A 17,594-nucleotide genomic window follows, 5' to 3' on the forward strand; every position below is an offset into this window, starting at 1 on the left:
AAAGAATAGGAGATTCATTTGCATCAGCTCTGGGTTTAGACAGCAGTGTTCATCAATATAGTCGCTAGTGCGTCATGGCTCACCTTCAGCCCATATCATGATTAACAAAAGCATAAAAACTCTAGCCACTATCATGGTACAAGACCCAAATAATGTGGCTAAAAAATGTTTTATTATTATTACGTTGTACATGTTTCATGTTTACTGATACTGACACAAATGTCATGATGCAAATAAGGAGAAAATAATGGAGTTAAAATAGCATATAGAGGAAGTAAATGTGAAACAGGGTTTTAGAATAATAAACAAATGTGATTTGAATGACAGATGAGTGCATACATAGAATTTGAAACAGGGTTTTTGAATAATACATAAATGTGATTTGAATGTCGGATGAGTGAATATATAGAATAATCACAGCCTGAAGCTGCAAACAAAAACATCAGACCGAGGACGGAAACACACCAGCTCTGAGGTAAGGACACACACATCTACAGTATTTAATCAATGTTGTCTCTATTATTGTGAATCATGTCGTGATCCTGTTTGTTTAGTAATTTTTTTTAAAGTAATTGAGTTTTTTAATGTTTCTTTCTCAGAAATGGCTCAGACTCTATATTTCCCTCTTCTACTCATTGGTGAGTGTGTTTGTAATTTTATTTATGGTTTATAGTTTCATTAGGTTTGACTCTGTTCTGAAAAACATTAAAGCAAAGTGTCTCTTTCACAGCTCTCTGCTCCATATCTGAATGTGTTCAGCGTCAGTATCACTTTATAAATGAGAACAAGAACTGGACTGAAGCTCAGAGATACTGCAGAGAGAATTACACAGATCTGGCCACTGTTGACAACATGAACGACATGATCCAGCTGATGAAGAGTGTGAATGATGGAGGTGTTCAGAAAATCTGGATTGGTCTTCAGAAGACAGATGTTTATAAATGGCATTGGTCTTCAGGTGATCCTGTGTCATTTCTGAACTGGACATCTGGAGATCCAGCTGGCAGTAATGAGTGTACTGTGATGAATAATGGACAGTGGGCGAATGAGGCATGTAGTAACACTCGTGTCTTCATCTGCTATAACAGTGAGTACAAACCTCTACTGTACAAAACATACATTTAACAAAATGTGCTTAAAAAATTTAATATGAGTAAACAAATATTTCCAGTCATATCTAATTTGTAATTTTATAGCAGATATGTCTGACAAATCTACTTTGAACTGAAATATAAACATAAAAAAGATGCTGAAGTTAAAGTTCAATATGTTTTTGTTTTGCAAGCCATAGTTTAAAAACTTGAATTAGTAACCATGGTAATATTCATAATCATTTTGAACTCATAACAATTCATCTTTTTATAACACAGGCTTTTCTTTAACTTAAGTGCTGCTTCTGTTTATATACAAAGCATACAGCAGAATAAAAATTAAATAAATATATAAAGTTTTTATTTTGTTTTCTTAAAGTGAGCAGAGAACTGGTGTTTGTCAATCAGTTGAAGAACTGGACAGACGCTCAGAGTTACTGCAGACAGAATCACATTGATCTGGTCAGTGTGAGGAACCAGAATGAGAATCAACAGCTGGAGAAGTTCATTAATGACAGAAACTCATCTGGATCTCCAGTCTGGATCGGTCTGTTCAGAGACACATGGCAGTGGTCAGACAACAGCACCTCCTCATTCAGATACTGGGCAGATAATTTTAAAAATAATGGAAAAAATGCAGCGATTCAACTAAACAAACAGGGACAATGGGGTGACTTCACTAGTGGTTACAATCAGCTTCCTTTTATATGTCATGAAGGTGAGCAGATCCTCCAAACACACTCAATCCATCATCAGCTCCAGATCTCTTAAATTTGACTCTACATGTCTGACATGACAAATTCCTCCACAGTGTTTGTTCTGCATGTTGTTGTTGATCAGTCTCTCTCTAGTTTCTGCTTTGTTTTGTGTCCAGATAAACTGATTGTGATCCAGCAGAGTCTGTCGTGGTCTGAAGCTCTGAGATACTGCAGACAGAATCATGTGGATCTGGTCTCGGTTCAGTCAGTGGAGATGCAGTATAAGGTGATGAACGTGGTTAAACTGGCGTCTACTGAGGCGGTGTGGTTGGGTTTACGTCACTCCTGTGCTTTGGGCATCTGGTTCTGGGTGAGTGGAGAGACCGTGTGCTATCAGAACTGGGCTCCAGGGAACGGCACATCAGAGGAGGACTGTGAGCCCACAGTGAGATCTGGAGCAGTTCAGTCTGGAGGAGATCAGACCTGGATCAGCCGTCCTGAAACTGACCGACTCAACTTCATCTGCAGAAACTACTGAGAGTGAAGAAGTAAGATGAGGAATGTGTTCATTTATCACTGAAGTAATCATTTTACATTTAATATTCAACATCAGCAGGCATTAATGCATTATGATAGTGATGAGCATATTTAAAGTGCAGCTTGTGGGGATTTAAAATCTTTCTGATACTACACTGTAAAAAAGCTAGAGAATTGGGTAAAATATAGACAAACCCAAATGTTGGTTTGAATAAATTACATTTATAAAATAATAAACCACCAATTGGTTTTGTTCACATTTCACTAAAAGTTTAGTAAAAGGTTTTGAGGACTCATCAGACAGTCAAGTGATTTCATTGACTGAAGCTTTGATTTTAAATTTCAGTGCTTTGTTACTTGTGAGTGAAGCTTCTGTGAACCTGTGTCTGTATAATTAATATCTGGGTTTTCCTAATATGTCTTTTACTGATCACTGTATGATGGTTATGGGCATGATGGGTAATTGTTTTTCACCTATAGAGTTGTCTGTATTATTTCTATCTTGTCTTTATATCAAAAATGACTGCTTGAATGTGAATCACTGACGATTCTGAGGACAATCTGTCTTTATGCCACTGCATTAAAAGGGAGTTGATCGAGATGCACAATTAAACATTTCTACATTCATTATTGAAACTATTTTAACAGTAACAAAAAGTAAATTTACATTAATACTGTCACGAATCAAGACAAGGAGGATCCAAATGCGAGTGTTTTAATGAACAGAGGACACACGAAAGTTCAAACAAAAGAGAGCCACAGGCCACAACGATGACATCAAACAGACAGCGGATGATACTGGGAGAAAACAGTCAGGAACAAGGACAAACAAGGACAACAATGGACTGATAACCAGCACATACCACAGGAGGAATTATATAGCCAGCCAAATGAGGTTCAGCTGGAGGATGATAAGTCAGCTGATGACATCAACTGATCCTAGCACGCTGTCAACACAAAAGGTAAACAAACACACACCCTCACACATGACAACACACAAGGCATGATACATAACATACAGGAGGAATACACAGATCCATAAACCGTGACAAATACATTTCAGACAAGCAAGCCTTTTGCATTTACTCTTTTGAACATTTTTGCATTTGTCAAATGACACTGAATGAAATTTAATTAAAACAATAACAATATCTGACTGTTTTTAGACATTTATTAGAACAATAACTGACTGTACATACTTCAGTTTCATGTCTGTTACATATTGAGTAACATTATTTTTGACAATGCTAGTGTGTATTGTTCCTGTGTGTGTTGTATCCTCCATTATCTGTCTCTTTCTCTCCACATGAGTGGAGATCAGGGGCCTGTTTCAGAAAGGTGGTTTAGTGAAAACCCAGAGTATTTTAACCCTGAAATGAGAGAAACTCTGGGTTTTCGGTTTCAAAATGGCAGGTTTGTTAAACTCAAGAAATCAGGGAAATCAAGCCTGTTTCTGAAAGAAAGGTAACTTTAACTCAGAGTCAGTTACTGTGGTAACTTACTCTGTGAATCTAACCTGGTCTGGAGCAGGTTTTATTCTCTAAACTCTGAGTTTCTGTCGGTCTCCTCCCCTTTTTTAAAGTTGAAGCGTATTTCTCGCATTAGTCTTACATTTCCACACACCTATTTTAGAGCTCATTTTGGAGATGCCCATAAAAATGATTGATGGAAACGTCATGATTCACATAACTTTTGAAAATATTCATAATAAAACATTTGCATAACTGAGTAGGTTAAACTTTTATTTGATAAGAAAAGATGCGCATAAACTACGAAGTGCACTTAACAAATTACAGTATGTACATTAAAAAAAAGTTTGTTAGAGATGATGATGAAAATATGAGTAAATGGACAAACCAGCTGACTGAGCACACAGTAGAACATCTTAAATGTTGTTTTAGTCATTCTAAAATGCCTTAACTGTTTCAGTATTAGTGTATATTATCAATTACCTCCGAGCGTCTGGAGCGTGCCAAGATTGGCCGCGTCTGGCTTCAAACGCCCCCACGTGTTCATTGTGTCTTCTGAGGCGCAAGTATTAAATAAAAAGTCATTAACGCAGCTTGTTCTACCGCAGTAAATTCTGTTTTTACTGTTGATATTTGGCGCAAGTTAATCAGGAAGTGACGATTGTGTTCTCTTTGACTCGTTGGATAAAAACGCTGCTTTATTCGCATCTTTTAGGCATTATTCCAGTTTTGCACAAATTTATGTAAGCCTGATTTTGATGGAAACATAACTATTGCCTACATTTTTTGTCACACACAGAACAAAGTCACGTACAAGGCTTGTCCTTTTTTCCATAAATATTCAGCTTAACCTTCGACAAGTACTGTTACTAGATTAATGGGATTATTATTCTGTCTAAAAATTATTTTTAGCACTGCTTAGGTTCTTAGTGTTATATCAACCTCTATCTCTTGATCAATAAAAAGGCAGACACACAAGTGCACTGTTAAATCTATTAAAACTGATAAACGTGTATAAAAGTTTAGAAAAAAGTATAAACGTCACACATTATATTACTTATTTTATTATACTTAAATGTTTAAATAATTTAAATAAAAAATTATGCATTAACTTGAGCAGCTGTTTTCCCAGGCTAACTGTCTCTGTTTCACTGATGGTTGCTTCTTTTTAAGTTTATACACTCATATTTGCTAAAACTTTGCATGAGCAGATCAAGTTCAGCTGGGGAAAGAAATGGTGATCTCTTTTTTTAAGATCTTGCCATGGTCACTCATAATATCTGCGCTCCATTGATAATGCCTTTTTATAGTCATGGTGTGTGCGCTTAACTCTGAGTTGGTCTACTCAAAGTTGATTGACCCAACTCAGATCAGCTATTCTGAAACCGAAAACTCAGAGTTTTTAATCTCTCGGTAAATCAACTCAGAGTTCAAGTTTAAACTCCGAGTTGTTTGAACCTCCTTACTGAAACAGGCCCCAGGTGTAGCTGTGAGAGGGGCGGCGCCAGCTATAAAAGCATGCTGTTGACGCTGCTTGTTGAGTTCTCTTCCTGTTTCCCCTCTCTGTTGTGTGTGTTTGTGTGTGTGTGATTAGCTGCGTCCCAAATTGCATACTTATGCACTATTCTACGCCATTTTGTAGTATAAATAGTGTAAGTAGTGCGTTCACACTGAAAACTCTAAAAATTATAAGTGCGCTTTAATGACCCGGATGATGCACTCATTCAGCCGCTAAAATGAAGTGTGTAATGATGGACACTTCACGCACTCAATGACCGCAGGTTTGCTTATGTAGCGGAAGGGGCGGAGCTAACGGACGCACATGTTAAATAACTTTATTCACTTTGGATGGTGAAAGCATAATTCTCCTACGAGAGTGATTATAGCGCCTCCTGATGGTGAATGCGGTTATACTCACGGCAGGTATTAATTGATAATTCGGTCGTTTATTTCACTGATTTGGCAACCGTCAAACGTCATCAGGGAAACGGTTTGAATTTCCGCCTAGTAAAAAAACCATTAGTGTGCCATTTGGGACGCCACTACATACTTATACTATCCTGTTGAGTGTGTGAGTGCATAAGTATATAGTACATGAGTGCATAGTGTATAGTGTGTCATTTGGGACGCTGCTTGTGTGTGTGCATGTGTGTGTGAGTTCTCTGTGTGACAGATATCTTTCTGTCTGAAACCTTGATCCAAAGTAATCTGGTGAGATACTCTGTTAAATACGGTAATAGGACAGTAACTTGCATTAGTGGTGGCTGATTGTTTAATACCTTTCTACAACCCTGTCTCAAGTCATCTGGTGAGATTCTCTGTTAAATACGGTACTAGGATGGTATCCTGTGTTAGCTGTGGCTAATATTTACCTACTGCTGAATGATCAAAGGGAAGGCCCATTTTCTTTTGTCTCGTTTTCTCATGTTTAATGGTTAGTTATGGAGGGTAGAATTGTATGCTTTATTTACAGAACTTTATTTTCGTTTTAGGTAAGAAATTTAATATTAGGTAGCGTACCTTGTTTTGGTTTGTTTTGTTTGTTTGTTTGGCCTTTTTGTTTCCTGGTTCTGATATTGATCTTTTTGTTTAATAAATCTGTTACCCCTTTTGACAACTTGACCTGTGTCTGTGTGTGTATGTGTGCTTGGGGAGCAGCCTCACCAGTGGTGTTGTCTCTGCTGGCGATTAATTCCTGTAATCCATCGTAATAACCAGCGGTGTTTTCTCTGTTGGAGATGACTTCCTTATTGAACTACAACTCTCAGAACTCTTTGGCTGCATCCGAAACCGCATACTTCCATACTACATAGTAAGCTAAAATCAGTATGCGAGCCGAGTAGTATGTCCGAATTCATAGAATTAGAAATCAGTAGGCGAGAAGTACCTGGATGACTTACTACTTCTGGCGAGATTCTGAAGTGTGCATCCCATGCATGCTGCTCTATCCCATAATGCCCCGTGAGAGAATTCTTGAATGGAAATGAGGCGACGCAACTGACAGGTAGGTCACGTGACCATGACAAAGTGGCGGATGTAGTACGTCCGAATTCCATTCATACTTTTCACATTCATACTGTATAGAACATACTTTCCTAACAGCCGAGTAGTACGTTTACATTCAAATGCAGTACCTACTGAGTAGTAGGCGGTTTCGGACACAGCCTTTGTGCTAATCACTCCTGCCTCTACTGACAGCTATTGGGACACACACTCACAGCTGAAACTCATCATCCCTAATTACACGGATTATAAATACTCCTTAGTTTCTCATTCACAAACAGTATTGTTTAGCTGTTGCACACATTTTGTAAGCATTGTCCTTGTTTTGCTGTGTTTTGAACTTTGGACTGTTTATCGTGAATTTGATTTTTTGCCCTGAACGTTTGCCTGTCTTTCAACAGCAAGATCCGCCAGCTATGGGGCTTGCCACTCACAAAATGGCCACCAGCAGCAGCACACAGCAAGATTTGTGAGCAGTGGGGCTTGCAGAAGACACCACTACAACACTGGGCGTAACTCTGTTCTACTCGGACGTCCCTTTTTGGAATATGCCAATTTCCTCCTGTTACAAAATAGCCACTGTCAATCCCCCTAAGTACAAGATGGCCGACACCAGGACTCTAGTTCACAGAATGGCTGCAGCTAAAATGCCAGCTCTTATGATGGTCACTGCTAATCTGTTGTCAGCTCAGAAGATGATTCGTTGTTCAAAGTCTTTTTCTGTCATAGTCCAAGTTACTATTCCTGAGATGCCACCGGCTTAGCCACAAGAATGACCACTACCACCTGAGTGGCCAGAGCTGCTGCCATTGCCAGAACTATTATTACCAGAGCTACTACGTCACCGCCACCATTAGAGTTGACACTGCTGCGGCCAGAGCCATCCGAGCTGCCAGAGTTGACATTGATGCTGCCATAACCCTCTGAATACCTGGAATGGCAGGTGCCAGATGCCTCTGAATCCCTCTAATAGTGGGTCAGATATCGCTGAAATCTCTGAATGGCGGGTAACATATCCCTCTGAATCCCTTGAATGGCGGGTGCCAGACCCTAATAAACTACCCAAATGGCAGGCACTAAACCATCATTTATTCCCTAAATGGGGGCATCATATAGTATTAAAGGGTAGAAGAAATGTGTCAGTGCACAAGCTTGATCTCTTCTGTGAAGAGCTCTCAGGTTCAACACTATGTATAATTTGTACTTGACTATCCATCTATACTCTTAGATGTGTCTATGAATAATTGATGTGAAGCATTTATTTCTGAATTGGCTTTTATTTGTTGATTCTGCAATTTGCATGATACATTTTTTTTCTGGGAAAAATGCTGTAAACTGTTAATGCTGTCATTTTGTGTTTAACAATTTAATTTTAAACCAATATTGACTGGTCATAAAAAAGAAAAAAAAGAAAAGCAACATCCTAAAGACGTGAAATATCCCAAACTTATCTGACTTTGAGTTTAATGTTGCATTAGGCAGATGCTCTTCCCATGACACGCGGTAATTTAGTGAAGTTTATTCATAAACTAATTTCGAGAGGATCACGTGCTTATGATTTATCACGGCCAGTCGTATTTGCTAATCACTAATCTTCCAATCATATGAGTCCTAAGGCACCATAAATAGCCTCAGTTTTCAGTTCACTTTATCTTCGTTTGGAAGAAACCCCCCTCCTCCCCTATTCTCCTCCTTTACCTGTGATTGGGCCACACAGCAAGAATACTGCCGGTCCTAGTTCTATAGGACCGGTGGGTGTTTCTGTGGGGAGTTTGTATGTCCTTCCCGTGTCCGCGTGGGTTTTCCCCGGGTTCTCCGGTTTCCTCCCACCATCCAAAGACATTCAACATACATAACAATCAAGCTTGTCTAATTCCTTATGTTCCCTTAGCTACAGCAGCAGGGGAGTTCTGAGATCCACCGAGCTCGGGCTCCCTTCTTGCTCTGCCAACGGGAGGAAGCCCCGGGCTCGAGGAGCCCTTGAGCTCGGGGCTCTCTCCCGGGACAGCATGCCAAATAAGCTTTGTAAATCATCAGCTAAGTGTGAACTCTTGAAACAAGTTTATTTCACTTCGAATGAGGCACAGATAAAATGAGTCAACTCAAAATGTTCAATTGTTTAATTATGTGCGAATAGCACAATTCATTCAAGCAGGCCATGTCTGATGTGAATTGCCCCATTAGAGCCACATTATGATGCTCCCAAAACAATTCAGAAGGAAGGAGACAGGGGGAAAGATGGAGTACCCGGTCTATGTAGTAGATGCAAGCTTAGGGGATCAAGCTGTAGCAGATCTGGGAGCTCTGGGTAAGCCCAGATCATGGCATTTCAGGAACAAATACAGGAACGAAAACAGGAACAGACTCTGATCAGGAAGCCATCTGGGTCACCGGTAGTTTGGCAGTGACCACCGTGTGAGTTGGCCTCTAAGCTGTAGCCATCTTAGGAGTTTTTGTGCTGCAGTCGGCCATTTTGTGAGTGACAATTCCCGCAGCTCACAGGTATTGCTGTTGGATAGTGCTGGAAGCCATTTTGTGAGTGGCAAATCCTGCAGCTCCCAGGTCTTGCTGTTGTGTATTGGACAGGAGTATCGGTGATGCCAGCTCAATTGTTGTGGTGGTCTTTCCAGCAAGCCCCATTGCCAGCGGGACTTGCTGTACAAAGTCCCCCTCCATCTTGCCAAAAGTGAAGGAAGAGCCCACAGACAACAGTGAAAGTCCAGGAATTTCTGTAGTGTGACTGTTCCTCAAGAATCAAGATGGGTGAGTATGCTCTTAAGGGGCTCGTTTAAATGAGCGTACAATCAATGAGCATACAGTCTGGTAAATGTGTCTTGTTAACAAGTTTCAGATAGTCCTGGATGTGCTTCTTGAGGGTGCTGTTACTTTGCTGTAGATGGACCAATAAAAATGCTGCATCCATTTTTTTTCTGGCTGAGTTTTCTGTAATGTGACAGTGGATGGTGGAAAATGGAGTGAGGATCCTTTTGCAGGTTTCATTAAATAATGTTCAGGCAAGCAATGGTCAATACAGAAACAAACAGAAGTGTATGGGCAATCCAGTTGTATGTATGAGTGTGTAATCAGTCATTAAGCAGCATCAGCTGTGGGAGTGCAATCAATGGTGACTTGGAGCAGGTGTAGGTGTGTGTTGCATGACTGGATCTGTAGTTCATTTTGAAGCAGGATTGTAGTTCGTGTGAATGAGAATGGTGGTTAGACCTCTCGTGATCGTGACAGAATCCTCAAAATTATAGATTTAGAATTTTTAGTCCCAAAAACATGACATCTATAGAAAAAGGATGTATAGTCACCCTTTATTTCACTGCATGAAACTCATTTGACTGTCCAGACACATTTAGATATAAATAAGAAACTCTGAACAAACTCATGAGACCATTTGCTGTTCAAATAAAAATCTAAATACACAGTAGATAATATATAATATTTAATATTCAAGGTTAAAGATCTGTTGAAGGATTTGACACAGAAGCACATTGTTGTTTACTGACACCAAGAGATGACAGAAACAGGAAAAACATATGAGGAAAGGTAAAACCAAATTAGCTTTAAACCACAGACAAGGATGTCTCTACTGTTTTTATGTTGAAGTATTCATGTATTGGAAGCTCTGATAAACTTTTTAAGACATTCAGGCCTTTCAGATACTTATTTAATCTTAACTATTTATCACTCCACAGATGTCTTGTGTTGTTTATCATTTTGGTTTTATTGATATCAGTTTTGTGATGAAGCATGTACAAACTTTTGAAGAACGTCTCAATAGTCTGATCTCTTAAGTTATATAGAGTACAGTAGTCAGTGTTTAAGGTTGGATAGATGTAACAGGAACCTGAACCATATTACTTGTCAAACAATTTAGTCTGAATGAAATTTAACCAGTCTGATCAGGGGTCAGCACAATTAAGCTAGTGTAGTTTTCATGGTGTAGGAGATTCATTTGCATCAGTTCTGGGTTTAGACAGCAGTGTTCATCAATATAGTTACTTATGCTTTATGGCTAACCTTCAGCTCATATCACGAACAAAAGCATAAAACACCCTAGCCACTATCATGGTACAAGTCCCAGAGTATGTGGCTAAATTATGTTTTTATTATTATTATTATTACGTTGTACATGTTTTATGTTAACTGATATTGACTGACACAAATGTCATGATGCAAATAAGGGGAAAATATTGGAGTAAAAACACATATAGAGGAAGTGAAATGTGAAACTGGATTTTAGAATAAAAAAATGTGATTTGAATGACGGATGAGAGCAGATATAGAATAATCACAGCCTGAATCTGCAGACAGAAACATCAGATCGAGGACAGAAACACACCAGCTCTGAGGTAAGACCAACTCCCATATACAGTCTTTTACCAATGTTGTCTTGATGACTGAATCATGTTATGATCCTGTTTATTTAGTGTTTTTTTTTTTTTTTTAAGTAATTGAGTTCTTCAATGTTTCCTCCTCAGAAATGGCTCAATCTCTATATTTCCCTCTTCTACTCATTGGTGAGTGTGTTTGTAGTTTTATTTATGGTTTATAGTTTCATTAGGTTTGACTCTGTTCTGAAAAGCTTTAAAGCAAAGTGTCTCTTTCACAGCTCTCTGCTCCATATCTGAATGTGTTCAGCGTCAGTATCACTTTATAAATGTGAACAAGAACTGGACTGAAGCTCAGAGATACTGCAGAAAGAAATACACAGATCTGGCCACTGTTGACAACATGAATGACATGATCCAGCTGATGAAGAGTGTGAATGATGGAGTTAATCAGTTAGTCTGGATTGGTCTTCAGAAGGCAAATGTTTATAAATGGCATTGGTCTTCAGGTGATCCTGTGCTCTTTCTGAACTGGACATCTGGAGAATCAGCTGGCAGTAATCAGTGTACTGTTATGTGTAATGGACAATGGATTAAAGAGGCATGTAATAACACTAGTGTCTTCATCTGCTACAACAGTGAGTACAAACCCCTTCTGTAACAAACATTCATTTAACAAAAGATGATTCAAATGGAAATTAAAATGTGACAATATTAAAGATAAGTTCTTAAGTTTAAGTCAGTCTATTTCAGTCAGATCTACAGTAATTTGTCATGTGGCAATCTGTATGACAAACCTACTCTGAACTGTAAAGCAAACAAAACAGTAATGTTCAATTGTAGTCTTACAAGAAATAGTAAAAACAATTTAAACAGCAACCAAGGTAATATTCATAATTAAAATGAATTCATAACAACTCCTCTTTACACAAGCTTTTCTTTTACTGCAGCTTATGTTCATATAGAGCAGACTTAGAATAAACTGATAAAATAATATCTTAATTGATTTTCTTAAAGTGAGCAGAGGACTGGTGTTTGTCAATCAGACGATGAACTGGAGAGACGCTCAGAGTTACTGCAGACAGAATCACATTGATCTGGTCAGTGTGAGGAACCAAAATGAGAATCAACAGCTGGAGAAGTTCATTAATGACAGAAACTCATCTGGATCTGCAGTCTGGATCGGTCTGTTCAGTGACACATGGCAGTGGTCAGATCAGAGCAACTCCTCATTCAGATACTGGGCAGATAATTTTAAAGATTTTTCATACAGTGCCGCTATTCAACCAAACAAATCAGGACAATGGGGTGACTATTCTAGTGATTACAACCAGTTTCCTTTTGTGTGTCATGAAGGTGAGCAGATCCTGCAAACACACACAATCCATCATCAGCTCCAGATCTCTTAAAGTTGACTCTACATGTCTGACATGACAAATTCCTCCACAGTGTTTGTTCTGCATGTTGTTGTTGATCAGTCTCTCTCTAGTTTCTGCTTTGTTTTGTGTCCAGATAAACTGATTGTGGTCCAACAGGATCTGTCGTGGTCTGAAGCTCTGAGATACTGCAGACAGAATCATGTGGATCTGGTCTCGGTTCAGTCAGAGGAGATGCAGTATAAGGTGATGAACGTGGTTAAACTGGCGTCTACTGAGGCGGTGTGGTTGGGTTTGCGTCACTCCTGTGCTTTGGGCATCTGGTTCTGGGTGAGTGGAGAGACCGTGTGCTATCAGAACTGGGCTCCAGGGAACGGCACATCAGAGGAGGACTGTGAGCCCACAGTGAGATCTGGAGCAGTTCAGTCTGGTGGAAATCGGACCTGGATCAGCCGTCCTGAAACTGATAAACTCAACTTCATCTGCAGAAACTACTGAGAGTGAAGAAGTAAGATGAGGAATGTGTTCACTTTTCATTGAAGTAATAATTGTAGATAAAATATTAAACTTCAGCAGGCATTAATGCATTATGATAGTGATGAGCATATTTGAAGCACAGCTTTGTGGGGATTTTGCATCTTTCTAAAATGACACGTAAAGCTGGGTTCTTTCAACTCAAATTGGGTAAAATACAGACAAAGGCAAAACCTGTTATATAAATTACATTAAAAAAACTATAATCCAATGTAAGGGTCCATCTATTAGTCCTATGATGAAACTAACAGCATGGGTGAAGGTTAAATGTGTGTAAGCCTTTCGGCACATGTGAAAATAAATATTTTTATTTGTAAAATTTATTTCAATCTGTTTCCAGCTCCGAATATTAATCTGACTCGAATTTATCATGATTTAAAATTTAGATTCATCTAATTCAAGCTGATCACCTTACAGGTTGAGATTTGGTCTAATTTAGATTAATTAACCTAATAAATCCTTATTTTAAGTTAATGGTTCATCATTTACCTAAAGTCGCTTAGAGTCAGTATGCTGGCCAGTTCATCTGCCCATGGACAAATCCTCGCCAGTTTTGGATCTTAGCAGATAAGCTAATTTCCTTTAAGTAATAATAGGCTGCCCCATGCTTGCACAAACTTAAAGAAAGTTTGATTTAGCCACTAAATTATATCATACTAAGTCAGTGATTGTCAGAAATCATCAGGTCTCTAATGCTGTGTCCATTCTCCATCCATTGAGCCTGAATGTATGACTAATCCTGGTCGTAGGCTGGGGAAACATCAGCCTAAACAATCTACTAGATTTAAAAGATTTCAGGAGATATTAGAGTTAAACAAGAATTTGACATTTATTTGTCAGGCAAATATTTTTCATTCCAATTCACATAATTAAACAAAATAAGCCAATCAAGATTGTACAACATCAATTATTCAAAGATACATTTAAGAGTTAGAGATTGATACTTGACTGTGTAGAAATACGTTGCAGCATATAAGCCTTGATGTAGAGCTCAGAGACTCTCAAACTGCAATGGGGTATCCTGGCTACAGAATCCCCCAGACACGTCTGCACCTTTCCCTTAAATACTCAAATCACCACAAGTGATTCATGACAATAAAAGCTTCACCAAGAACCTAGCCTGGTCATGAGTTGATGTGAAGACCAGTTTCCCTGGAGTTGAGCATCTGAAAAAGATCTTATCAAAGTCAAAACCCAAATTAACTGATATAAGGGAGATTGTAAAATATTACAGTGAAATTAGGACCACTTTACCAATTACACAGAGACATTTAAAATGACACCAAACATGAATATAGAGCCACAAGATACACCATATTAAAACTTGGATATTCTTAGTGGAATGTGAGTGAGCTGCTCTGGTGGAGAAAGTGAAGTCCAGGGCAAAGAGGGGGGCTCAGGATGCATGATCGAGACAACCTGAACAACTGCTTTCCTAGCTGATCTTCTTCTCAGATTAGAACGTTTATTGTTTTAGTGCCTGACCATTCTCGTGGTCTTGTCTTGTGTGGAGTTCCATAACAGTTTTCAGGGTTTAAAGAGCCATGACACCCCCCACTTTTGGTTGAAGTCTACTTCAGAATTTTTTCAAAAGATGCATGATTAATGGGCGTGGAGCTCCGCGAGCATCGGGCAGGAGTAGGCGTGGCCAGCAGGGGAGAAGGGGAGCGAATAACTGTTGTTGACCCTAACCCTAACCCTGAGAAGACGGATGAGTTTATAGTTTACAATGTTAAAATGCAAAGAAATAAACAGCAATTTAATGCCCTGCTACATTTGTTATTCGTAATTTCATATATACATAACCACAATTTATATTATTACAAAGATAAGTGTGTTCATGTAAACACTATAAAGAGGATTCTCCCTCGATCCCCGTGTCTAAATTATAGATCTTGAATGCAGACTCAGTGCAGCAGGTCTCCTGACCAGTCTATTTTAACCATTAGCCCTGCTGGTAATATAGAGGATTTAGGCAAACACAGCAGCACGGCCATGTGTCTGAATGTAAACGAACTCCTGATAAAAGTCAACGTCCGCCATTCTCTAATTCGCGTGCTGCTCTCCCGACAAAAATGCTAGCAGCACGCACACGGCTTTGCTGTATGATCGGCCCTGACAAGATCGCGGGAATAAAACATGCAACAAACTTCGCGGATCATGGAAACAAACACATGCGAGCCTTCATGAACGGCTACTGCGTTCCGTTGGTCTGTGTCTCACAGCTTGCTTGAAACTGGCAAGTCTGTCTTGCCTTCGGAAAGCAAGTGCTCCCATGAATATTTAAGCACCCGGCTCTTCTCATACTAAGGAAACTCCGCTATGAATAATAATGAGAAACCGACGCGTCATCATTGCACTTGCAGTACTGCGCTACGTCACCGATTTTGATCCGCCCCCAAAATCATTTTAAACCCGGAAGCTGAAAATAGCTGACAAAAGCTCAAAATTATCCAGTTTTCCCCACAATTAAAGCTGACAGGTGCTAACATTGTCTTAACTGATGCTCAACACACACAAATCTGTTAAAATAAAATAAAAAGTTCTCCAGGGTGTCCTGAACCTTTAATATTATGGAGAGATATAGCCATCCTTACACCAGCAATTAGTTTTGTGCATATTTTACTCAATTGGGTAAAATTACATTTTAGTGTATTGTGACTTTGAGGACTCATTAAACTGACGGTCTTGTGATTTTATTGAATGAAGCTTTGATATTTCATACGTTATGCAGAATGATTTTAAATTTCAGTGTTTTGTCACTTATGAGCGAAGCTTCTGTGAACCCGTGTCTGTATTATTAGCAGTTTTATACATTCATCACTTATAGATGAGTTTTCCTAATTTCTTGTGCTTTATTGATCCCTTTGTGATGGCTATGGGCATGATGAGTAATTAATTTTTACCTATAGAGTTGTCTTTATTATTTCTGTCATGTCTTTATATTAAGAATGAGTGGTTGAATGTGAATCATTGAGCATTATTTACCTCAGTGAAATTAAATTATGGTTATGCTTTAAAAAAAGAATATACAACCCTTTTGTGCGATGAAATGTAATACCAACATCATCTGAAATAAACAACTAAAACCAGCAATTGTATCTCTCTTGTGTTTTTTTTTCTCTCTTTAGAATTAAATGCTATCATTTAATATATTAAATACTGAGGATAATTTGTCTTTATGCAGATGCATAAAAATAGAGTTGACTGAGACGCACATTTAAACAGTTTTACATTTATTATTAATATTTCAACAATAACGAAAATAACAATAATTTACATTTTAAAGGGCACCTATGGGGAAAGTCGTGTGTAGGTATAGTGTATAGACCGTCATATTGGGGTGATACAAACACACCGAATCCTATTTCTTTCAATTTAACAACATAAAAACGGTGGACCCGTTTTTTGAGATTTACAGCAACTTGAGGTAGAAGTTCGGTCCCCCTGCCCACTATACCTGCCAACACTGCTTTTTTTCCCCCTGGAGTCTGTTGTATTTCAGACCCATCTCCCATATTGTTCTGTCTCCTGGATTTCCAAGGCATGCATTACTATATTCTCAGTTTGATGTTTCACGTCCACCATTTTCAGCATGTGAGTCAAAGCGATGTCAACAAAGAAACACCCTTGCTCTATTTCTGGATGTAAGGCTCATTGGGCTCAACACAAGAGCCTTCATCGTCTTCCTGCGAATGAGCAACAGAGATTTTACATTTAGCAGCCCTTTGCGCTGAACGCAATGAATGCAACGTATCAAGATTCATCCTTTCAGCACTCTCTCTGAAAACACTCGATTGATTTCTGCTGGCGGATCAACATTCACCACATGATTGTTCTCATTGGCGCCATTGTTTGTAACTTTAGGTGGGTTTGCAAATGTGTACTTTTCATTGCGTCGTGCTTAAATTTCAGCCATTTGCATTTCCCGCAGTCGCAGAACCTCCCTGTCATCTCAACTACTGTAGGTGCAACTGGAAAGTGCAAGCGCGTTGCCTCAAATACTCTCCTGAAAATTTTTTGCATTTATGTAAAATGAATGCAATGAATGAAATTTATTTAGAACTGTAAGGGACCGAGGGTCAAAGGAAACAGAACACAAGCCAAAAATCCTCAATTTGAGATTTATTCTCAACAAATAGGACATAACTCCTCAAATTAATATAATTAAACAAAAAAAGAAAGAAAATAAAGGAACATGACCTCCTACAATGAAGAACAGCCAGGCTGATAAAGGAAAGGATGAGCTAATTTTAATTACAAAGGGGTAAAGACAAAAATTCACATTACTACATACAACACAAAAACAAAAAAAAATGCAATAACAACATTACCACAAAAATAATAAAATCAAACATTAACCAATATAAACAAATTAACAAAATCAATATGTAAATATTTTATCAAAGAGGATATCTAAAATAACTTTTCCCCCTGCATTTATTCAAGCGGTTGGTTTGCCCAGGCGGAACCATTTTGCATAAATCCGGCGTTCCCGCCTGGACTCCAATTTTTGCCGCACCGAAAGCCACCCGGCCGCCGCTTTCTG

The 17,594-nt window shown here is 38.7% G+C and overlaps 2 protein-coding genes across 4 annotated transcripts; both read left to right on the top strand.

The window, feature by feature from the left end:
• Nucleotide 1: 1 nt before the first annotated feature.
• Nucleotides 2-8,193, top strand: LOC108179137 (C-type mannose receptor 2-like). Its single transcript, XM_073907996.1, has 6 exons — nucleotides 2-475; nucleotides 600-638; nucleotides 731-1,087; nucleotides 1,471-1,809; nucleotides 1,966-3,288; nucleotides 7,200-8,193. The coding sequence occupies exons 2-5, from the start codon at nucleotides 602-604 to the stop codon at nucleotides 2,325-2,327; spliced, it is 1,095 nt and encodes a 364-aa protein (XP_073764097.1). The 5' UTR covers nucleotides 2-475; nucleotides 600-601; the 3' UTR covers nucleotides 2,328-3,288; nucleotides 7,200-8,193.
• On the top strand, nucleotides 7,078-16,137 carry si:dkey-28d5.8. 3 transcript variants are annotated; one of them, XR_012383017.1, is made up of 6 exons: nucleotides 7,078-11,156; nucleotides 11,286-11,324; nucleotides 11,417-11,773; nucleotides 12,153-12,491; nucleotides 12,648-13,790; nucleotides 13,856-16,137. XR_012383017.1 is itself a non-coding variant. In XM_073907995.1 (5 exons), exons 2-5 carry the CDS (start codon nucleotides 11,288-11,290, stop codon nucleotides 13,007-13,009), a joined length of 1,095 nt encoding a protein of 364 aa, XP_073764096.1. In that variant the 5' UTR covers nucleotides 7,078-11,156; nucleotides 11,286-11,287; the 3' UTR covers nucleotides 13,010-16,137. The 3 variants fall into 3 exon arrangements, 1 of the variants encoding a protein (XP_073764096.1); XR_012383018.1 differs by having other exon boundaries at nucleotides 9,338-11,156; nucleotides 12,648-13,257; nucleotides 15,655-16,137; XM_073907995.1 differs by having other exon boundaries at nucleotides 12,648-16,137.
• The last annotated feature ends 1,457 nt before the right edge of the window (nucleotides 16,138-17,594 follow it).

The sequence above is a fragment of the Danio rerio genome, chromosome 7, assembly GCF_049306965.1.
Source record: "Danio rerio strain Tuebingen ecotype United States chromosome 7, GRCz12tu, whole genome shotgun sequence".
NCBI classification, from domain to species: Eukaryota; Metazoa; Chordata; class Actinopteri; order Cypriniformes; family Danionidae; genus Danio; species Danio rerio.

Coding starts and splice junctions, on each gene's coding strand:
- si:dkey-28d5.8 (XM_073907995.1), top strand. CDS start 11,288: ATGGCTCAATCTCTATATTTCCCTCTTCTACTCATTG. Junction 11,325..11,416: donor TTTCCCTCTTCTACTCATTG/GTGAGTGTGTTT, acceptor TCTCTTTCACAG/CTCTCTGCTCCATATCTGAA. Junction 12,492..12,647: donor TCCTTTTGTGTGTCATGAAG/GTGAGCAGATCC, acceptor TTTTGTGTCCAG/ATAAACTGATTGTGGTCCAA.
- LOC108179137 (XM_073907996.1), top strand. CDS start 602: ATGGCTCAGACTCTATATTTCCCTCTTCTACTCATTG. Junction 1,088..1,470: donor TGTCTTCATCTGCTATAACA/GTGAGTACAAAC, acceptor GTTTTCTTAAAG/TGAGCAGAGAACTGGTGTTT. Junction 1,810..1,965: donor TCCTTTTATATGTCATGAAG/GTGAGCAGATCC, acceptor TTTTGTGTCCAG/ATAAACTGATTGTGATCCAG.